At 43.0% G+C, this 21,511-nt stretch overlaps 1 protein-coding gene across 18 annotated transcripts in view; it reads right to left on the bottom strand.

The window, feature by feature from the left end:
- The window catches only part of nav3 (neuron navigator 3), a 273,084-nt gene that overhangs the window by 60,616 nt on the left and 190,957 nt on the right, over positions 1 to 21,511 (bottom strand). For 13 of the 18 annotated variants that reach the window (XM_015040585.1, XM_015040583.1, XM_015040586.1 and 10 more), the window contains 4 exons: positions 18,365 to 18,507; positions 14,143 to 15,253; positions 10,933 to 11,048; positions 2,573 to 2,684 (listed from right to left, as the gene is read on the bottom strand). In XM_015040585.1, coding sequence (XP_014896071.1) covers positions 2,573 to 2,684; positions 10,933 to 11,048; positions 14,143 to 15,253; positions 18,365 to 18,507 — 1,482 coding nt within the window. Of the gene's footprint in view, positions 1 to 2,572; positions 2,685 to 6,390; positions 7,876 to 10,932; positions 11,049 to 14,142; positions 15,254 to 18,364; positions 18,508 to 21,511 lie in introns of those variants that run through there. The other 5 variants (XM_015040576.1, XM_015040593.1, XM_015040592.1 and 2 more) reach the window with 3 other exon arrangements.

Raw genomic sequence — 21,511 nt, 5'->3', positions numbered from 1 at the left:
ATAAAGTCACTGAACGAAAAACAATCTTGGTTAGACTAAATATTCACCAGACACACATCTGCAACTTTTGTTAACGTTTCATAAGTATATTGAAATAAACTGATGTGAAACAGTTTGGTTTCACTATAATTTTGCTGTTTTGTAATCATGTTATTCATATGAATTATTTTTATTTTGGTCTTTAAAATACCAACATTTCTACCTAATTTTGCATTTTGGTGGTGATGTAATTTTTAAATATTAAATGATTGAGCATCTGGTTTGATCAGTTAACCCAGTACTTCAGCAGCCTTTATACCAAATACTTTTTGGTATAAAATATTTGGTACTTTATATCAAAAAGTATAAAGCACAGCTACTTTTTACTTTTACTTCAGTAAAAATATCCAGAAGTACTGCTACTCTTACGCGAGTACAGTTTTAGGGTACTCTACATACCTCTGGACTTTACATAAAGCCAGAGGTGAGTAAGGTGAGTAATATCTTGATAGGCTTCGTCCTTTTCATACTTTGTCCTCTGGTAGCTGGTATGTAAACTGGTACAAAGAGGAAATATCAAAGAAGAAGCAGGTGAGACGACAGAACTGAAACCTAACAAAAATGGCCTCATGGTGATGATGGCCATTTTTAATCCTGTGCAGCGATCAAGGTGGCCTGACCGGCCTTTTTCAAAACTGAGCTCCTTCCTTATATAAAAGCTACGCTCAGAAATCTGGCTCAAGCAGCTAATAATCATTCGCCAGATACTTCATACGCAGTGCTCTGGTGCCACTGATGCATATAAATGAGAAGTCCCTCCTAAGGCTTTTCAAATACTTCGCACCCCAAACCTCCAGGTCCCATTAAACACAGAGGTAATACAATGGCACTATATATATATTGATCTTTCTCTGGCTGAGACTCTGCGGCGCGGAAAACCCAACACACACTCGTGCGCACACACAGCCACAGACTACCATCTGTCATGGCTGTCGGCAGCCTGGCCACCATCTTCCTCTCTAAATGGGGCAAAAACGCAGAAAATAATAGACTGAGGGAGGAGAGGAGCAAGACGGGGAGTGAACCATTGATCAGGAGGCTGACAAATACTAATGGTTATCATTTGGTCTTTTCCCAAGATGCAATCTTTGCACCTTATGTTCTTAAATTCTCCATGAGGCCAAAGACTCGGTTTATGTAGATATCAGGTCTTGGAGGTCAAGATTTGCAGACGGTTAAGAAAGAAGAAACCCTCTTCTTTTCTCTTCATTAAACACGGAAGAGAGACCGGCATGGCAAGCTAAGGACAGGTCTGCATCCGACTAAGACAATTGGAGTGCGACTTGTATTTATTTGAGGAATTTTGCTGATTTTAACACAATTTTTGTTCTACTCAAGTACAACTTAAACATTTCTTATCTGTCATGACCAGAGGTAAGTCGCACATATTGCTTTAAACCATTCAGTCATTAAGAGACCATATTTGTCCCTTTTTTTTTTATTATCGCTGCAGCACATTATCACTTCCTACACGCTGAAGCAGATCTCACTCATGTTTAGCATTTACAAAAGATCAGATGTATTTAAGTAGCTGACTGCAGCCGACAGCTGCTTTCAGTGCCAAACATCTAAAAACTCAGTGTAGGCTTTCGACTACTAACCAAAGACGAGGCGTGAGGAGGAATTAAGATGTTTGTCACCACCTCTAAGCATGAGTCACTTTTCTTTTATTACAGAACAAAGCCTAAAATAAGAGCATGACTCTAGAGAATTTTTGTAAAAACAAAGGCCTAAAAGTAAAATTATACAGCTGCAGAACTAGTTGGTTTTCTTACAACAAAGAGAACAAGAAAACAATTAATATGAGGAAAACAAAGAATTGTGGACCATGAAACATCCTTTGGCTTGAAATCTTTAAGGCATGCAATTCAATAATGAAAAACTATATTTTTTATTAATCAATTCTCAACAATTCTCATATAGCTACATGCTACTTCCTGTATTAGTAATCACCCTCTCTAAATCTCCTCGTCTACTCAGTTCTTTGTCAGATCCTTGCATTTTATTTCTGGATTCCTTAGCGGTTCATTCACCCGTTTTCTTCTTTTTTTGATTTTTTAACTTTAGGACTTAGTCTACTGTTGGTTTTGCTTTCCTTATTTCCCTGTGTCGGACTTGGCTTACCATTGACTTATTTTCTTTGAACGATCCTTCCTGCTTCCTTCCCACATTTTGGTCCAAGCCCACAATGTAAACAGAACTGGTTCAGAACATGGAGCTGATTGGAGCCCAGATAGAATAGATGACAACCATAAAACAACCTCTTAAAGTTTGTGGATCCCACATTTATCCAATTATTCACATTCAATTCTTGCTTCTTTTAAGACCAATTTAACCCGTGGCTCTCCTCCAGAAAGAGACTACACGACAGCTATTGTCAGCAAAAAACAGAAAAGGTCTGTTCTCTATTTTATCTATTACTCTGACAGATAAAGCAGATAAAATAGTAAATAATTTCTCCCACATACACCAAGCAGAGCCAAGTCATCCAATACAACCTTTGAGGGATGGAAAATACCATCAGCTGGCCCACCTGTGGCTGATCTGTGTCCCCCGCAGGCTGGACATGGTCTCTTCCAGGTTCTGCCGCAGGTCAGCGATGTTCTTCACCGTCCTCATGCGCCTCGCCTCGGGGTCCTCTCCTGCTGAGACACAATTAAAGTTCGATTCACTCAGGTGCTTGGACCTGCACCCACACACTCAACAACACACAACTCTCTTCCATGTTCCAGCATGGCCAGCCACAACACAGCCCAAGGAGCGGCGAGGACGTCTGACAGAGCGTTTCATCGCTTGTCCCTGGACATCTCGGACGGGGGGGCAACGGAATGGTGACCAATCGCGGTGGCAGCAAGCCTTTTGCTGACAGTTGCGAGCCTATACTGTAAACAGCCTGTCAGGCTGCACTACATGCACTTCTTTCACTTTATCGTTTTATCCACCGCTTCCCCTCCAGGCTGAAGCAGAAATGTCATGGGATGACACCACGAGATCCGTCAGTCAGATCAGGACCGCCTTGGTTGGAAAAGCAAGCTCTGTCACTTCTTTGTCAAGAACGGTGGGAGACCCTGCGGCCTACAGCCGCAACAAAAACGGGAAACTGGACTTAAAAAAAGACAACGTGTTTTCTAGCCTTCTTAGTGTCTGCTTTACAAATGAACCAAATGCTGAATGGAGGCAACAGAAGTGTTCTCCAGCAGAGAGGATAACGAGAGGACTCTGGGCGATGTTTCACAGCAGAGAGCAGAGGGGGTTCACCAAAATATCTGCTTGTCTGATCCAATTAAGGCTCCCTGTTAACTTGTTGAGATAGCCTGTATCTGCAGGCAGTGGCAACAGAATGGGTAATTAACAAGTGGAATGAGACGCGGCGCGGATGGGCAGTCACTCTCTGCTTTCTAGGGTTAAAGGTGCTTCTAAACGAAAGCTGCCTTGGCTTCAATGAGAAATTACTCAACATGGGTTTGAACCGGGCTAAGAAGCCGAATCATTCAGTTAGGATGCAAGTGGACTCTGCAGACGTCACAGTGACCCTGTTAGGATACAATGGCCACCATGCATGGCACTGGACAGCAGTGAGGCTGGAGTGACAACTCCATTATCCATTTCATTGGAGATTGACACCATTTCAAGATTTTCACTTGACCTTTCATTTAATTTCCGTCATTTCCTCCAGCTGCTTTTCTGCAAGCAGTGGGGGCCAACAGTGCCTGGTGAATGAAACAAAGGTTTGCCGCAGTGCTGGTTTCGACCCTACAAGGTTTCTTGCAACTTTGCAACCACACTAGGATAAATAAATGCTTTTATTTTTTTACACGGTGGCACTAAAGGTATACCCCGTAGAACAACCCAGCACACAATCGATGCAGAATGGAACTTTGTTTTCAGGCTTTCTGCTGCGACCATGTAAAAGACCTCTCAGCTGTGAGGTATTCTTTGTGACAGCGCTCTGTTTGCTTGCCCGGATGCATTGATTTTAAAAGTTCTGGCAGCTTAAAGAAAGAAAGAAAAAAAAAGAAATCAGAGGAAAAGTGGAAAAATACTGTCACGTCACAACTTTATTTCCAATTCTTTACACACCAACGAGAGACTTAAATATGGCAGCATTTCTAGCAAGGAACTGTTGTGTTGGGGATTAGATTTTTAGCTACACTGCCAACAATTATAGGATTATTATGGTCTGTCATGCTTGTAGGACTTTAAGACACGCAGCAGTCTGCAGTGTAGCATCAACTATTTTCAAGTCAAACGTTGACCTCAATTATGATCCCACAAAGTGCAAAGCTGTGTTAAGTAATTGAGGTCATAGCTCATCTTTGCGATGCTCACCTACGACTCCATAGCTAATGTCTACTTTACAGCCGCCTAACAAGAATCAGAGTAAACAGAAATATAATACAAAGCGGCCCGATTCCTGTGATAGCAGTAAAAGCTTCTCTGTCCTGGATTTGGTTTTGTCCGGATGCAGGAGCTAAAGAATGCCCATCAGCACCAAACACCTAACGCAGAATTCCTCTTCCTTTGTGATTCTCCCGTTTTTCCTCCCGTCTATCCATCAATTCACTGAGGCCCCTTTGAGAAATATCCAATTACAATCCCATTACAAAGTGACACGGCGAAATCTGGCCCAGTATTCTCTGTCATGAGCGGACACTTCATGCAGCATGGAGGCGTGCCTGTGCATTTATGAGAAATTATTTGCAGAGCAGTCGCAGAGGTCTCACCTGTGCAGCAGGACGCCCCGGTTTTCCGAATGTCTCCCTTAGGAAATGCATTAGGAAATGCGCAGACTGTAGGATGTGTGCATGACAATAACAGAATTCCTTCTTCTGAAGTGTGGTTATGTTATGAAAACAAACTGCAATGTATTTTAAATGAGATTTTATTGGACAGACTGGGGGTCAGCTGGGTTTTGATTCCAAAACATGCATAAAAGTAGCCCCTGAAGACTGGACTTAGAAACCCCTTCAGTAGACAAACACCAAGAAGTTCATCATTTTGATTGGTTCACCTATTTGCAGATTTTTTCTGTGGAACTTCACTCCAAAGTATTTGCGGAAAATTTGCTTATTTGTGCATTTCTCTTCTAAAATATTGAAAATCAAATGCAACTTGGGAAGCTGATGAACACGATGCTACTTCACACGCTATTGGTTGGCTTTTGCAAAGCAGCAAACGCCGACAAATGCCAATGGATGGCATTCATTATCCTCAGTGCTGACTGGCTGTATCCTCAAAAGCAGAGATGAGAAAGATAGTAGGGTCTGCAGTAGTTCTGACATGGTTCTCAAAGTTCATATTCATGCACTTTCAGCTAAAGTTTTTGGTTGAACTATTAAAATGGGTATCCATAAGATTTTTAGGAGGGCATCTCAAGTATTTGTGGATTGAAGCTAGTCCTGGTTGGCTGCGGACCCAAAACGATGCAATTACAGGGGGTCCACTGAATTGGAATCATTTTAAACATGAATAGCTGGTGTGGATGGTACAGTTCTCCTGTAAGACAAAGCTTCCAAAAGTCAATAAGCTATTTAATACGAATACTAGTATGTACATACTAGTGTGTGCATGCATAAAAATAAAAAACAATGTAAGACATACATACATTGAAAAGGCTTCACACTCAAACAGTAATAATGAGGTATTGATCAGAGTGGCTGTGTGATTCACAGCCTGCGAGGGTGAGGCTGAGCTTTTTATGGAGAGGAGGAATCCGTTTCCCACCATCTGAGGTATTTTTGGGTTTTAATGCTGAATCATTCCTCCACCTGCCAAAAAAGTCAGCAATAATCTCCTCAAAGCTAAAGCTCCCATTGAATCCACCTTATCAATATTTTCACAAAAGCTTAAAAACACAGAAAAGTGGTTCACATAGATATTAGCAAGAGACTTCCAAAAAATATGGTATATATTTTGACTTTCTGAGCAACAATGCAGCAAATTCAGACATTGCTAGGGTTACATTGGGGTTAAGGGTGGTGTAGCTGGTGATAAAATGTGGTTAATGAATGAGAATTTTGTTGGGGATCTAGTAACATCTGTGATTGAGCATGTGTGAGTATGAACTAAGCTAGCTGATGTCTCATTCCACAGCCACGTCTCAAAAACATTTAAATACTGTCTTCAACTGCCAACAGGGTCCTGTGAGAAAGTATGGTTCGTCCAATAGAGGATTAAGAAAATATCCAGCTTATATAGTAGGTCTTTCAGCTCTGCTGTTCTTAAGATGGCTTCTTTAAGAACTTTGAGTTAGTGTGGACATATTTCTGACTCCCTGCATTAAGCCTCACGATAATCCTCCAACACTGGATGAATCCCAACCACCGCAGCAGAGACGAAGGGTTAACTTACGTGGGTGAGGTTGGGGTGAGGTGTGGAGGACCTGCTCCAGGTCCCCCAGCATGGTGAGGATCACCTCCTTATCCAACTGAGCCGTTCCCTCTCGAGGACCTCCCTCTGAAGCCTCCTCCTCTGCCCAATACCCATCTTTTTCCCTGCCGCCCTGCTTCCCGCCGCCCCTTTCTGCTGCCGCTTCAGTACTGGAACATCCATTCCTGCCTTCCCCGTCTGCCCCTGGCCCCTCCCTAGACCTCCGCTGTGACTCGGTCCTTGGGTGGCCGCTGTACGATGCCCGTTGTGGATGCCCACCTGCTGCAGTGCGTCGCCAAGGGACCGGGATGAGGGAATGCTCTGACTGCGAGAGGACTTTAGTGAGGGATAGTGACAGAGATCGAGCTCTGGTGCCCCGGACACCTGTGCTCCTGGTGCTGCCCTCCTTCCTGGGGCTGCCCTGCAGACTGCCCCCCGCCCGCTGCGAAGATGACGAGTAAGGCAAAGAGCTCAGAGGTTGGGAGAGACGAGACGGTGGGTCGGTGAGTTCAAAGGAGTAGACCCGCTGCTCCCCATCACTGAGCAGGGTCAGGTTGGTGAGGGAGCGCTGCTTGATCCGCAAGTTGAGGTTGTCGGGGAGGGGTTGGGGAGGCCGCCGAGCCGGGCTACCCCCTTGATACACAGAGAACTCTGCCCCTCTCTTCATCTCCTACCTCTTCGCTGCCGGTGACTCAGGAATAGGTAAAATACGTGTGAGTGGTTCCACCTGTGTGCAGCTCTCCCCTTCACATCTTGGTCGCACCTTCGCCGAGAAAGCAGATGGAGGGAGGGAGGAACCGGAGAACAGAGGATGCAAACAGATAGGTCCCCACGTCCCACACCTCCCTCACTGTGGTCCAGGATTCAGTGGGCTGGAGGGAAAGCGAGCGGCGGGTGAAGAGTGGGGAGAAAACCACTCTGGAAGGTATGCAGGTGAAATCCTGATCCATCCCTGAGCCAGCCCATACTCGTGGTCGTACTACGAGCCAGACCAAATCACTTCATCCTTCCACTCCGTCCGCATGTTGTCTCTCTGCCTCACCACGGTCAGGGGCGTGGATGCACAAGCTGCTACATCTCCCGTGGCTCACTCTCTGCTCCTCCTGCTCTCGCTCCCTCTGTCTTTTCCCCTATTTAATGACAGTCTCTCTTCACTCACTCTTATCTGTTCCCCATCCACCTTCTGTCCCTCCTTTAATTACCAGCTCACTGCCACACTTCTGCTGCCTCCCTCGCTGACACGCTGACTGTTCCCCTCTCTTCACAGCGGAGAATAAATGGCTGGTGAAGCCCGGCTCACACACATTCCAGCATGCAGCCTGCAGCCTTCCCTCCTCCTCTCCCGCTCAGCCCCGCTCAGTGTTCATCAGCACTTCTTTCTCTTAATCCTTTCATTCTCTTCCTCAGTTTACTTCTTACCCGTCGCTTTCCTCCCACTCCAACACAGTGGGACAGTGAGTTGTTTGGACAGCGCACCTGTAAGCTTGCAAGCCCACTGCACCAATCTACCCAGTCGACTTAATTAAATGCCGTCTTCGGGAGCTAAAACACTGAGCCCTGTGGCTTATCATGGATCAACCATGAGCCAACATATTCATATCAGTCAGTGTGTACGCCGTCAGCCCCATTTCTGTGTTTCACACCTCCTTTCAACACACGGAAGCCTCCAAAAGAAGTCGGCTCAGAAGCCAAAAATCAGGTCTATTTTTAGATTTATTTAAGCCATAAAAAGTGCTTTTTCTGTCAGAGATTGTTCATCACAACATAAACGATAACAATGAGAGGAATTAGTAGGGGTATAACGGAACACAAACATTCAGTACATACTTCAGGTTTTTTTTTATTTTCATAACATCGTGTATACACCTGAGTAAAAAAAAAAATCACTTTGGACTTGTTTTGATATTTAGACAATCCACTATATCAGCTGTACTTGAATGCACCATTACAGAAGAGCTGATGCATATCCCCTGTCAACAGAGGGACAACATACCATTATGATGTTCATGTGCAACCTTTAGGACTGGTTGAACGCTGCATGTCGCTGGATTTGGACCTTAGGGTTAGGGTCAGAGGTTAGTGAAAACTGGGAATCCTCTCTAGTTTGAAAGTTGAATTACCACAAACTTAGTTCTACACAAGCCTCTGAATGTATAAAGATATAAAACAATATCGTATTTGTTTGGTACAAGAGCGTCCTGAGACAAGGGGGCTACAGCAAATGCTTTTGGTATGAATACAGCTTCTGTATTCAGCTCAGCAGATGCACAGAAGCTAATTCCTGCTTCCGGAGTGGGGAGTTGCCGGGGAGATGAGCTCTTTTGCTCAGCTAGAGACCATAACTCCAAGGAGGAGCTTTGTGGAAATAGGCGGGGCTCCGTGAGAACGAGTGTTCAGGCATACCTAAATGGTTGCCAAGGGAGGTTTGAGGATTTCTCAAATATGCAAGAAATAAAAAAAGTCAAAGTAAAACTTCAGGTATGTTTTTTTCATAAGGGACTATCATAATATCATATAAATGTCAGAAAAGTCAATTTTACAAAATCCTCCCCCTTGACGGTGTATAACAGGATTCCTTCCAGAATTGAGTAAGGGTAACTGGTTTCCCTTGATTTTATTAAAGGGTTACAAACACTACAACCATAAAATCCCAGTCAAATATCGTCCAGTGCATGGCTGTGATGTGCCAAAATGCAATAATGTTCAAGCAGTGTGGACATTTTGCAAGGCTCAGTATGTACCAATGCAGATATTTGCGAGCTCTCTCTACCCCAACCTTTCTTCTCATCTCTGCAACTTCTGAAACACCATAATAGATTTTAAACAGTTGTCCTGCTTTGATGTCTGAAAGCTGACACCCCTGACATGGGCTGTACGGATGTATGCAGTAGGAGCAGGCTTGTCATGTGGTATCTGTGGTGTGCGGACTCTTGAACTGCCCTGTCAGAGACTCGCTGCCTCTCCTCCGCAGAGGAAGAGCCAGAAGGGCGAAGGGTACGAAGCGGCTATGAAACGTGTGACTGCAAAAAAAGCGGTTGTACCTAATGGAGTCTAAACAAAGAGAACGGTCAGTGCTGTTGTCTAATTTTGTCCTGCAAATGACGGGCTTTGGAAAAGCCAGGACCGTAGCTAAATGTCTGGAATGTCGCTGCCCACTTGACATCCCTAAACCTATAATCACATGGTGTTGTTTGTGCAAGCTCTGCTTTGTAGAGTTCTTCTGGGTTTCGGCTTGACGTCTTCCTTTTCCCAACTTAAGTCTGGTTTTCTTTGATTTTCGATCCAGGCTGAGCTCTATTTTATATTTTATGATGAGTGAGGAATTTGTTTTCAAATGTTAGCGTTTCCGATTTACTTCAAACGACGTAAGATGTAAAGCTCCAAATTTCCCCACAGACACAAACAGCTGGTTAAAGTATGACAAACTTTAAGAAAGAAAGCGATTCAGACCTGAGGAAGCACCTATGATGGATATGTTTGAAGACTGCAGCAGCAGTCATTTGAAACTGGATAGTGGAAGAGAAACAATAGTTTGCTCTAAGCCAGCTTTTTGTTTTCAGTGCTGGGATGTTGGTTGAAGTTCTCTTCCAGCTCTTTGTCAAATATTTTCAACTAGCAAAATGCACCTAACCAAGGAACCTCTGTAGCAAACCACAGAGAAGACGACAGGAAGTGATTGGATGACGATGGCGCGACATTTCTTCTGTTTTATTGTGTGAACAAACTTATTCACATGTGATGTTTAATATGCATCTTATTTAACAGAAACACCTGAATTGCGTAACAGTGTTTTATCGGCATTAGCAGAAAGTTTGGACCTCATTTGCTATTGCTGCATTAGCTCTGAATGAACAGGACTTCAGATTATAAACACAGGAGGCTTTGTCTTAAAAAACATTCTAACTAAATCTCACACTTTTAAAGCTGCTCTGCAGCATTAATGAGGGCAATGAAATGCTTTTTATGCAGTTTATGTTTCTGTTTGACTCATTTGCATCTTTATATTGCATTTATTAATGTTCAAGTACCGCTATTAGATAACTTCCCGGTTCTAACAGCCGTGATGTTCCAGCTTTACCCAGCTCATCAGTCTGAGAATGACAGGTAATGGTGATGTAAATCCACACGGCTGATTCCCTCAGACAGCGCTGACCTTTTTCCTTCTATTCATTAAACAGGAACAAAACGTGGCTCCCCCAGGTAAACACAGCTAGTTTTATGCTGTAGAATTTGCACACTGATAAACTGCAGCTTTTTTCCCCCCACTTCTGGAATAATTTTGCTTGTGAACTTGCAGATCAAAACTGCAGCAGCTTTAAGGTCAGATTTGAATAAATATAGAGGCTCACTGGCAGAGAGAGGTTAAATTCCTAATATAACCTATATATATATATATATATATATATATATATATATATATATATATATATATATATATATAAAAATAAATGTACATGCTTATTTACACACTCACACAAAGACGATGATCTGCACAGAAGCCCACAGCGTGTGTGTGTGTCGTACCTGATATCTCCTCCAGGCACTGCTTGGCTGTTTTGCTGTAGACCAGCTCTCCCTTGGTGGGGCTGAGGCAGGGGTCGGCTGGGGCCACCATGGTGCAGTCGTTTTCAGAGAACGTCCTGGAGGCAAAAAGATAAAGATATATGTATAATAAACCTGGGCATTTGCAGATATGAGCAGATTTAGCTGTTACCTGTGTTCAGACAGATTGCCTGAATCTGTTTTCAGGTTAAAAGTGAGAAGCTTCGTGTACCTACCAGGGATGCACCGATCCACTTTTTTTCATTGCCAATACAGATATCAGAGGTTTAGTATCGGTCCAATAACAATCCGATACAGAAAATTAGGAGTATAACAGCTGATATAAATAAAATAAAAACAGAAATGAATAGAAAAATAAACTGCAACAAACCTTCTGTCTTAAGGGTCAGAAACTGCAATTAGGAATGCTAAATATAATGTAAAATAAAGAATAAAACGTAGACTTAGACTGAATGGATCTGCTCACATTGTCAAGATACCAGACCGAGGACTTTTTTCAAGATCAGAATCGATACAGATATTGATAACATCTCTAGTATCTACCAGAATCACTAAGAATATAGCAGCATTTTAAATCCGCAACAACAGCTGGATGGGTCTGGTACGTTTTATTTTCCTCTATGAAACACGTCGCTGGATTTCAATGGGTTAAATCTGTTTCTGTAGCTCTGCCTCTTGTCCTCCAGTCCGAGTGGCATCACGATTCAACGTTTGCTGATCTAAGGAAACAAAGACATTCCTACACACTTCCCGAGATGCGTTACGCGCGCACACACAAGCTGTGTGTGAGTAAATGTTGTCAGAAACGGATGACAAGGAAGAAAACTGCTTTCAGCAGCAGAATGCATGTAAACATTTCACCATCTTTATGTTGAAAAACATCCAGAAAATATGCACAGCAACAGTTGCAGACATGGGCAGACAGGGCTGGAACAAGCTCACACACACACACACACACACACTCACAGATCCAAGCAAAGGCCACATAGTGTCACATACTCACTCCTTCACACACACGCAAGCATACGCACACACACACCAGGGATCACCGTCACCACCTGCAGCACTGCAGATAAGAACTGGCTTCCAGTTGCGTGAGCGACTTCAGCTCATGCGAATTATTTCTCCTCACTGCTGCCTTCCTTTCTTTCAGCTGCACAGATATTCTCTACCGAAGCTGCGTGGAACAAAAGTGATGTGAAATAAAATGGAGGACTTAAAATGTGAGATAGATGCACCGACAGCGTAAACAGAAGCTACATAGTTAATCATTTGGGTGGAAAGATTACGACGCAAATATAAAAATATGATCATCATGTTTTTACATCCAGAGGATTCTTACGCATGTCAAGATTATATTCAGTTTCTTCTAGATGGATAGATGGTGAAAAAAGGAAGAATGGACGATAAAAATGGGATGAAAAAAATGGATGGGTGAATAGATGAATGATGAAAATTTATATATGTATGGATGGATAAAAAATGTATGTATGCATGTATATATATGTAAGGATGATAAATGAATGGATGAATTAGTCAGTCCTCAAACCACCAGAATCCTTTAAGTTTCAGTTCTTTCCCTGGTTCAACACACTTGAATCAAATAACTCTGCAGAACATCAGGACATTCTGAGGACGTAGTTAGTCCATGTGAATCAGCTTCATGGGAGCAGAGACTCCTGTAAAACTAACCCTAACCCTGGAGGACTGGAGCCGGACACCCATGGATTAAGGCATCAAAGTTTGGAAATGCAAAGAAAATTCTCTGATTTTTATTTTTTTTTTGTCCATACTTATTCAGACCTGAAAAACACTCAAACTGATCAGAGAGTGTTTTTGTGTTGGAAGGAATCAGTAGGAAATCTAAAGGGAACAAAATGTGACAGTTCATTACGCTAGAGTGATGCAACAACTACAACCCTAACAAAGTCGAGACGCCCAGAAGAGGGAGAATGATGGAGAAGTTGCACAGCCAGAACCCTCACACACCCAGAATGCCTGCTGAGAGCCTCTGGTGAGGCCTGCTGGTGAACATTTATGTAATGTCATCAACGGAAGCCCCACAAAGAGAACATCTTAGAAAACAACTAAAAGGTACTAAAAACACTAAAACACCTAAAAATAAAAAACGAGAAAAGCTTCAGTAATGAACCTGGTTTGTCTTGTTCCTGGTATTTAAATAATCTAATTACACCTCTACAATAATTTATAGACAAGTATCTATATTTAGAGACACCAATTATCAATTGCTGTGGCATTTAATAAGGTAAATCTATTGCATGTTATAAATAAGTCACTTTCCTTCTACTCCACCGTTATGTTCCACATTGTGTCGGTTCATCCGAGAGTCTCAGATAATACAGTAAAGGTTTATGGCTGCAACACAAATACCCTATCTGTAGCGATGACTTTAACCAAAGACATCAAACCTCCAAAGTTAAAGGTAATCAATGATTTCGTTCCATGTCCGCTTTCTGGGGTGCCAGACACAAAAGAAGAATTGAAGTTCTCAGAATCGCCAGTCTTGTTTGGACGACACATTCAGAAATTTTCAGAAATATCATATCAGACTGAAACCTGATATGAAACGGACAGGAAAGAGCGTCTGGTAGTCCAAGTTTCAAGAAGCTCATTCAGTAGACTGTGGAATACTTTACGGATGGCTAACCCACTTAATATTACTAATGGACCTAGTCCAAGGGGAAATGAATTTAATTGGGTTCCTTGCTTCTGTTCTCTTGTGGTACACCACCTATAGAGAATTTGATATCCCGGGGGTCTATACAGATTATATTCCACACCTGATCACTGGCCCGTCAGGGTGCCGCATAACAGCTGTATGCATCAAGCCAATATAGTCGGGGAAAAAAGAGACAGTGAATGGATTCCTAAACGCCGCCAATGTCTGAAATTTCCCATTGAGGATAAAACGCAGACAGCCAAATAATAGGCTTTGGCAAGCAGATAGCAGAGGATGTTAATTTGTTCTGTAATGACTGTGAAAAGATGTGGAGGCGAGAGCATGATGCACAGTGGGGAGCGCCAGCTGATGACTGGGAGAACTCCAAGACTTCCTAGGATATGTGTGTGTGTGTGTGTGTGTGTGTGCGGGTCTGTAGTTCTGTGGAACTTAAAGGGGAATTGGTGTTGAACCTGGTCCAGATGACTCACCTGTACATGAAGGGCGCCACCGTGGCAGTGTTGGGGTGGTTATGTTGCTGCTGCTGTGGAAGCTGAACCACTCCGTTGCCTCCGAGCGCCCCGCCTCCTCCTACAAGCATCCCACTGGACCCGGACAGAGCCGAGGTACTGGTAGACGAGGTCATGCTGGTCCGCTTGCCCTCTGGACCGCCGGCGGAGCGCTGGATATAAAAACTCCCGCCTTGCCCTCCTTTGGTCAGCTTAGCTCGCTCTCCTTCACCTGTCCGCATGTTGCCACTGCTGTTTAAGGCAGCTTGGTTCTGGTTCTGGTTTTGGGACTGGCTCTGAGGTTTGGCTGACGTCGTGGATGGAGCTTTGAGTCCTGGTTTCGGGATGCCGCTGGAAGCTGAGGAGGAGCCGCCATCTTTCTTCCCTGATGATGACTTTCCTCCCTTGGGGATGAGGCTCGCTATCTTGGAGTTCTTCTTTGTGGAGTCGGCCGCACTCTCCTCTTTTGGAGGAGAGCTGTCCTTTGAAGACTTCCCTGACTTGTTTTTGTCCTCTTTGTCTTTGCTTGGGGCCAAGGACCTGCTGCCACTGGCAGACGTTTTTGATGACGATGAAGACGAGGTTTTGCTAGGTGCAGAAAGGGATGATGCTGACGTCTTTGTTGAGATCTGTTTGGCGGTAGCGCTGCTACTGCCGCTGCTGCACACTGACCCCGTCGGGGTCTGCCCATCGTCCCCGTACTCTGATAGGTCGTCTTCCTCCTGGAGAGTCATTTCCGCCATGGATGGTGACGTTCTCGAGGCTGAACGAGGGTTAATAAGTCGAAACTTCTCGAGCATTGATCTCTGCGGTGGCACGGCTCCCGACCCGACTTTGGACGCCTCACTTCCGTGAGTCTGAAGACCTTCCAGGGCCTGCGGTGAAGGGGTGGTGGAAGGTGAATGTGTGGGGCTTGCCAGCATGGAGGAAGTGGCGCTGTGCTTGAGGTTCATGGACTTGCTGCGCCAGGTCTTCCCAGCTGTGGGTGAGGGGATGGCAGAGGCCAGCTGCTGCCCACTGAGGCTGGTGGGAACCATCCCACCAATACCACTTCCATTCATCCCACTGGGTACTGGGATGCCCCTCACCAACTCTGAACAGAAAGAAAAAGAGGACGGTAGATTAGGTTTTCCATTCCAGATGGATGATCTTGTCGTAGATGCTCGTCTGACAGGACCAGACAGCAAATCTAAGGAAGCAAATTACTTGTTTAAAATGGCTGGAAAACAAACTTGCACCAATTTCCTCCAAGGTTTTAGCAGAATTTGGAAATATTTAAATTCTAACAGTAGAGTGTAAGATGAAAAGTACCAACAGGAAAGATTGTGTGCTTCTACAAATGTTATGTATTTTGCAACATACTAACACAAAAGCGGATTCAAAGGGAACAGTGTTGTGTGATTTTGATTCCAGCCGGATTTATCTTCCAATGAAGTTGCACACCTTCACAAGTTAAGGCTGCATGTTAAGGCTTCTGAAGGTGCAGGTTGATTTCATTTTGGGGCATCAGAGTAAAGGAGTAATGGGTAATGGTTTTTATCAAAGGTCAGCAGAAATACCTCTAACAAGACCTATCAGATTCCTCAGATTTCCCATGTTGCATAATCGTACAAACTTCCTTCCAATCAAGCATTGAGGAATTGTCAACTTTCTGCAGTGATAGGTAAGAAAAACAGTAAATTACAACACAATGATATCTCTTACACCTATTTACAGACGGTATTTAATCAACACACATAGGCTAAATGTTAGTTTGGTCAAAGAAAAGCAACTTTTTCAAATGTAAATAACACACCACCAACACCAGAGTCCACAGCCCAGAAGATGAAGTTGTCAAAAAGTATGGACTTACTCTCTGGGAAGGAGAAATAAATTGAGGGGGGTAAAAACACAAAAGAAAGCATTATGAAGCAGAAGGAGAGGAGAGATGACAGAGTGACAACATGGAGTTATGCACCAATAGACTGAGTGTCTGGCTGGCTGTCAGTCAGCACAGTGAGCAGGGCTCAGCTGGATCTGAGTCACCTCCAGTCTGCTCCTTAATGTCACTTCAGGCAGACAGAGAGGGGCTTGGGCTTTGATTCAGCTGGTTGGGGCTGAGACACAACATGTTTGCTCAAACCTGAAAGAAGAACTAAAAAAGCCTCAGTGCCACATATTGCTCTGACAGCTGGGGATTAAAATAACGGAGGCTTAAAAGCTGTAGGTGTCTTGGGTAGGTGAACATTTTAGAGGCTTTAGAGCTCGCACAAGAAAGCCTGTAGAGTTATGCTAAAAAGAAAATACACCCTTTTTCAACTTTTAATACGAATTATAACATTTAGCTAGCTAGTAATTGTGAGTTCAGGTAGCTAGCTAAGTAGTAATTCTATCTAGCTAGAATCAATAATAGATGGCCAGGTGAAACCACTTAAAATGTAGTTGTTCCTTTCAACTGTTGCCACATGCTTGCTTGGGTGGAAACATTGCTGCTTTTTTATTTTTGTAATTTATTTGCCTTTTTCCTTGTTTTCCTTATTAGCTGCAGCAATACATGATTGACATTGACTACAGTGCAATATGTATTTGCAACTGGACCTGTAGTTGCATGGAGTGCAGTACACTGACTTGATTGAATTTGGACAGATAAGGAGTCTAACTGGATACGAGACTGACTCGTTTGTCCAGTAAAACGTCTTGAGTTGACATTTGTTTAGGTTTTATTCTACATTTTGAAAACTGAACTTCTAGGTTCATCATTTTTAGTACCTACCTGTGTAACATTATAGCAAATACACCGATTGTTTTTCCAAGTGCGTCTTCGTTATTATTATTCCCCAATCATTCACCATAATCCAGCGGCCCCTTCAGGTGCTTTCTAAATGTTAATGAGGGAGACTGGAAGCATTAATGTGATGAAGTGTGTGGGTCCACTCAATTAACCCCACCTTTAGAGATCCTCCAGCCCCACTCTAGAGGCCATTTCACAGGACCACCACACTTTCGCTGCGTTGTGATTTAAGAGTTGTCATGGAAACCAGCCTCTTTTCTTTTCCTTTTTTTGCTTCAGCTAACAGAGAATGAAATGCCACTTCCTCTATAGTGTGTCAGACTTTCTGGTAGAAATTTTTCAAAGAAGCTCAGGTTTATAATCCAGCATCCGCCTGGTTAAATAGTGCCGACTGGTTAACTCCCACCAGCACCATGTTCATTTACTTCCTCCATTATTTTGCTCTCTGCATTTTATTTATATATATATATATATATATATATATATATATATATATATATATATATATATAAAACTTGAAAGGAGGCAAAGTCTTCTGAGAAATGTGTGTGAAACGGCTCGTGGCAGAGACTTCCTGTATCTGCCTCTCTGTGTTCTGTTTTGCCCAGAAGGTCGGAGCTGTGTTGCTGACATTTCCCAGCAATTGATTTCTGTTCTCTCCCTTTGTTAGTCCTTTTCTCTCTTTTTCCTTTCAAACAAACTTCAGTTTTATCTCCCTGGAGTGAAACTTTAGTTCTTAAAGTCTTTTCTTGACAAGCAGAGTTAGTTTTATGGGATGACAGAACTGCTCTGTGAGCAAAGAGGGTGAAATTGTTGTATCTGTTGCTCCCATTCAGAAAGAAGCATTATCAAAGGGGTTGAAAATAAAAATGTGACGCCCTAAGTAGCTATACTGACTCTCACAGGTTGCAGACTTTTTTTTTTTAATCTTATTTAAAATGGATATTTTTGACAGGGCAGCTCCTTTTATGCGTCACCTCATCCTAATGCTGTCGTTAGGACTCAGCTGGAGCTCCGAGGCGGGGATGATTCAGCAGACTGAAGCGGGGAACCGGCTGCTCCGTTGTGCGAGCGCTGCCATCAAGTGGTGGGTATGGAGAATGTAAATTAGGTGGCTCTTCAATGCAGCCATGAGGAAAATGAAAGCACACAGTTCAACAGTGGGAGTGGGAGCTTGGTGTCTGGATGCAATGAAAATGATTTTACTGGCTTCTACCAGATTCTCGCGTAAACAAACAGACATCATCTGTTAAACAATGAACCAAAAAATAAAAAAAAACTGTTTTAGGTCGACTCTTCTCGACATTGCTTCAGTTCTATGGTTTTTTTCCAAGCACCTGTTAGCTCTCTTACTGTCCCAACACTACATTTCTATGAAGTAGAGATCTAATATTTGATCTCTAACAACATGTTGGAGTGCTGTGTTCTGCTCACCTCTATCGTTACCGCTTGCATACTGAAGAGGCTTGCTCTTGTCGATGCTGTTGAAGCTCTGGCTCCGGCGGTTGAGGTTGGATGAGCCTGGGCTTCTGGACGCCCCGCTGCCTGCAGCAGGGACTCTGGACGGCCCTGGTAACCTGGGGAAACCGCAGCAGGAAAGAGCATTTCAGTGTTAAAGGGGCAGCGTTGTATGCATCTCTTCACATTCCTATAGATGAAGTAGGAGAGTCATCACAAGAAGCAGGCCTAAAACTGAACCAACAAAACTAATGGATGCAATCAAGCGAATGGAAAAACGACTTTCTGAGTAACGACTCAGACCACATGAAGTTATAGGGAAATTGGACAATGTACTATATAAGAGAGCAGGCTCATCATACTCCGAATGACCCCCCAGCATTTTAAATTATGTCCAATGGCTTTGTCAGAAAGATGTAAAAGAAAATCCTGCATCGCTTTCCTTCTGTTTCAATCACATAAAAACCCCATAAAACACAATGAGGTTTGAGGTTATTATGTGACAAGATGTGAAGAGGTTTGGGGAGCGTGAAGACCAACACCATCCGAGCTGCAACGGACCTGTTGCAATGTCTGGAGTACCGGTCTTGAACTCTGCATGTGTCGGCGTGCAGGACAAAGACAAATCACAGAGTTGATGTAGCAGGAAGCGTGTGTTCCTTTGAGGGTTGGGGAGAAGGAGAGGTTGAACTCTGCACAGAGTTTGATGGAAAGCTGTCTCAGTCTATTGTTGTGGGAAAGTGTGTGTGTAGTTAGCCACAGAGACTTGCAAAGGTAAACAATCTCCTTTTAAATTTCCCAACATTATGTGAGGAGGCGTAAACCCTAGCTTGGTTTTTGTTACGATAGTCCAACAGAAAGCATATTTGAGAAATAAGAGAAAATGGTAAGTACTACTATTACTACTGTTGCCTCTTACCAAGACGTTTATTGAGCTTGGTAGAGGTCCTATGCTAATTTGCTGCAGTGCATAAAGAATCTGTATCAGCCAAAAGTGGAATTGTCATCAGGCTTCGACTGGTGACCCCTTGGATGTTTAACATGTTTATTGGATATTCAAATCAATCATGATCAACAAAAAATTTGGCTAATTTCGGGTTTAACTGTACAAAATTTTCAAAGCCTACAGTTTAAGTATTTGCACTAGAAAAAATTGCAAATGCCAGAGTTTATTTAATGCATCAACGTGAAGAGGAGTAAAGGAAATATTAAAAAAAGCACACCGAATCTTAGTGAAATACTTCTGTGCAGTCATGAAATTTTAAAGTATGTTAAATTTGTGAGTTATTCATAATACTTTGCTAGTTTAGATAATAAAACAACCAAAGACAAGATCAAATAGAGCTTCGTTTCTCCCAGTTGTTCTTTATAAGTTCCATCAGCTTTTCAGCTCTTGGTAGAGTCAAAGCTGCCAGCGTCACATGTTGTTCTCATACCTCCCCTAAAGGAGAATTACACAAATAATCAAATCAAACTGTTGGTGTTATACAACAGCTTGACGCAGCATTCTGCACTTTATTAGATGTTTTCCTCCAATTTCTTCTCCGTTTTAATGAGAACGGACAGTTTTTTCAGGAATCGCTAAACGTTATTTTGCAACTAGTTGGATCTTGGAAAAAAGGACCTCAGGGTGAAGATGAGAGTCTAATTTTTTTTTTTAATTCACAACCTGAGTTTTCTTAACATTCTTGGAGGGGGAACTGAAAGCTAGATTTTCCATTGCTGGCGACTTTCTGCTGGAAAGATACGCTGATGCCTCACAGAGATAATCGATTCATTATGCCGCAAATGTCACCCGCGTCTGCATCGCAGCTGGAGACGAGATGTAGGAGGAGAAAGCTGCAAAACTCCCAAACAGAAAACAGATTCTAATTTTGTCACGTTAGGACACAGTTCGCCAACGATCACAGCTTTCCATGTGATGGAACAGCTGCAGTTGGTCAGAATACGCCCAATGCTTGGTTGAGTTTAAGGAAAAACTCTATATGCTGTCAGATACAGATGTATGGAGAATGTATTGGACTCAAAAATAAGTTGAAAACAAATCCCTGTTGTTAAAGAAGCACCCAAGATGGCTATAGTGACTCTGGAGGAGCTGCAGCGATCTATGGAAGAGTGGCAGGAAGGATTTTGTGATCCCATTTGGAGCTCATCATAAACCTTGCAGGAATCACAGGAAATGGACTTAGAGAATAAGTCAGAAGATAATAAAATTTCTGCTTTTTGACAAAATCTGAACACACCATCCTATTAGTTATACATTGGTAGTGGTAGAATCAGACATTTTTCTTTTTAGAGTTGATGAGAATGACAGGGTTTCAATCCTGAAGGAATTCCAGACCTCAGCTAGAGATTATTTTTATTTAGTCCAGTAAAAATCATACAAAACTAAAGGTTACTTTCACATCTCCCTCAGAAGAGCAGAGTGCACAGCAGGAAGTGAGAGCAACCTCATAGATTTATCCTGCACAAACATGCTAAATTAAACTTTGCCTAGATGCAAATACACAAGAAGTCAGTCAGCGAGAGAAGAAGTTTCAACCATATAAAGTAATACTCAAGTAAAAAAAAACAAAAAAAAAAAAAACGGGATTCATTAATCTAGTCCGTCTACGTTTAGAAAATGATCAATCTACAAAAAACAAACAAAAGGTAGTGATTGATAAAATTAAAAGGATCCACACTAAGAGGAGAAGAAGAGGAAAAAAAACAGCAAACAAATGCAAATGGTTGAGAGCCAGTGGAGGATAATACTGCACACTGAGACAGGGGAAAATAAGAATGAGGGAAGAGGAGAGACAAAGCGAAGCAATTCAGCTGGAAATCAAAAGAAATCCCTTTCATCATTACACGCTTTCATCTTCCAAACTACAGGGGTTGATGATGCCTCGGCGAAAGGGACCTGGAAGGAAGAAGGTAATCTAATTTCTGCGCTGTGGGTTCTGCCGACGGATGTGAGGTGAAATACTGAAGCCTGTCAGTCACCAGTTGAACGCAGATGCTTCAGCAGAGAGTCTGGGACGCAAACCAAAGCAAAACTCTCTTCTTTTTTTCCACCCGGATGAAGGTCTGGAACATCTGGCGGCTACACAGGCAGTCAGAGGCGCAGTGCCCGTTGTCAGA

Source organism: Poecilia latipinna, unplaced genomic scaffold (assembly GCF_001443285.1).
Source record: "Poecilia latipinna isolate Pla-1442-1.1 unplaced genomic scaffold, P_latipinna-1.0 Scaffold518, whole genome shotgun sequence".
In the NCBI taxonomy this organism is placed as follows: Eukaryota; Metazoa; Chordata; class Actinopteri; order Cyprinodontiformes; family Poeciliidae; genus Poecilia; species Poecilia latipinna.
Note: the sequence above shows the minus strand (reverse complement) of the source record. Positions and strands in the feature narration are given on the sequence as shown.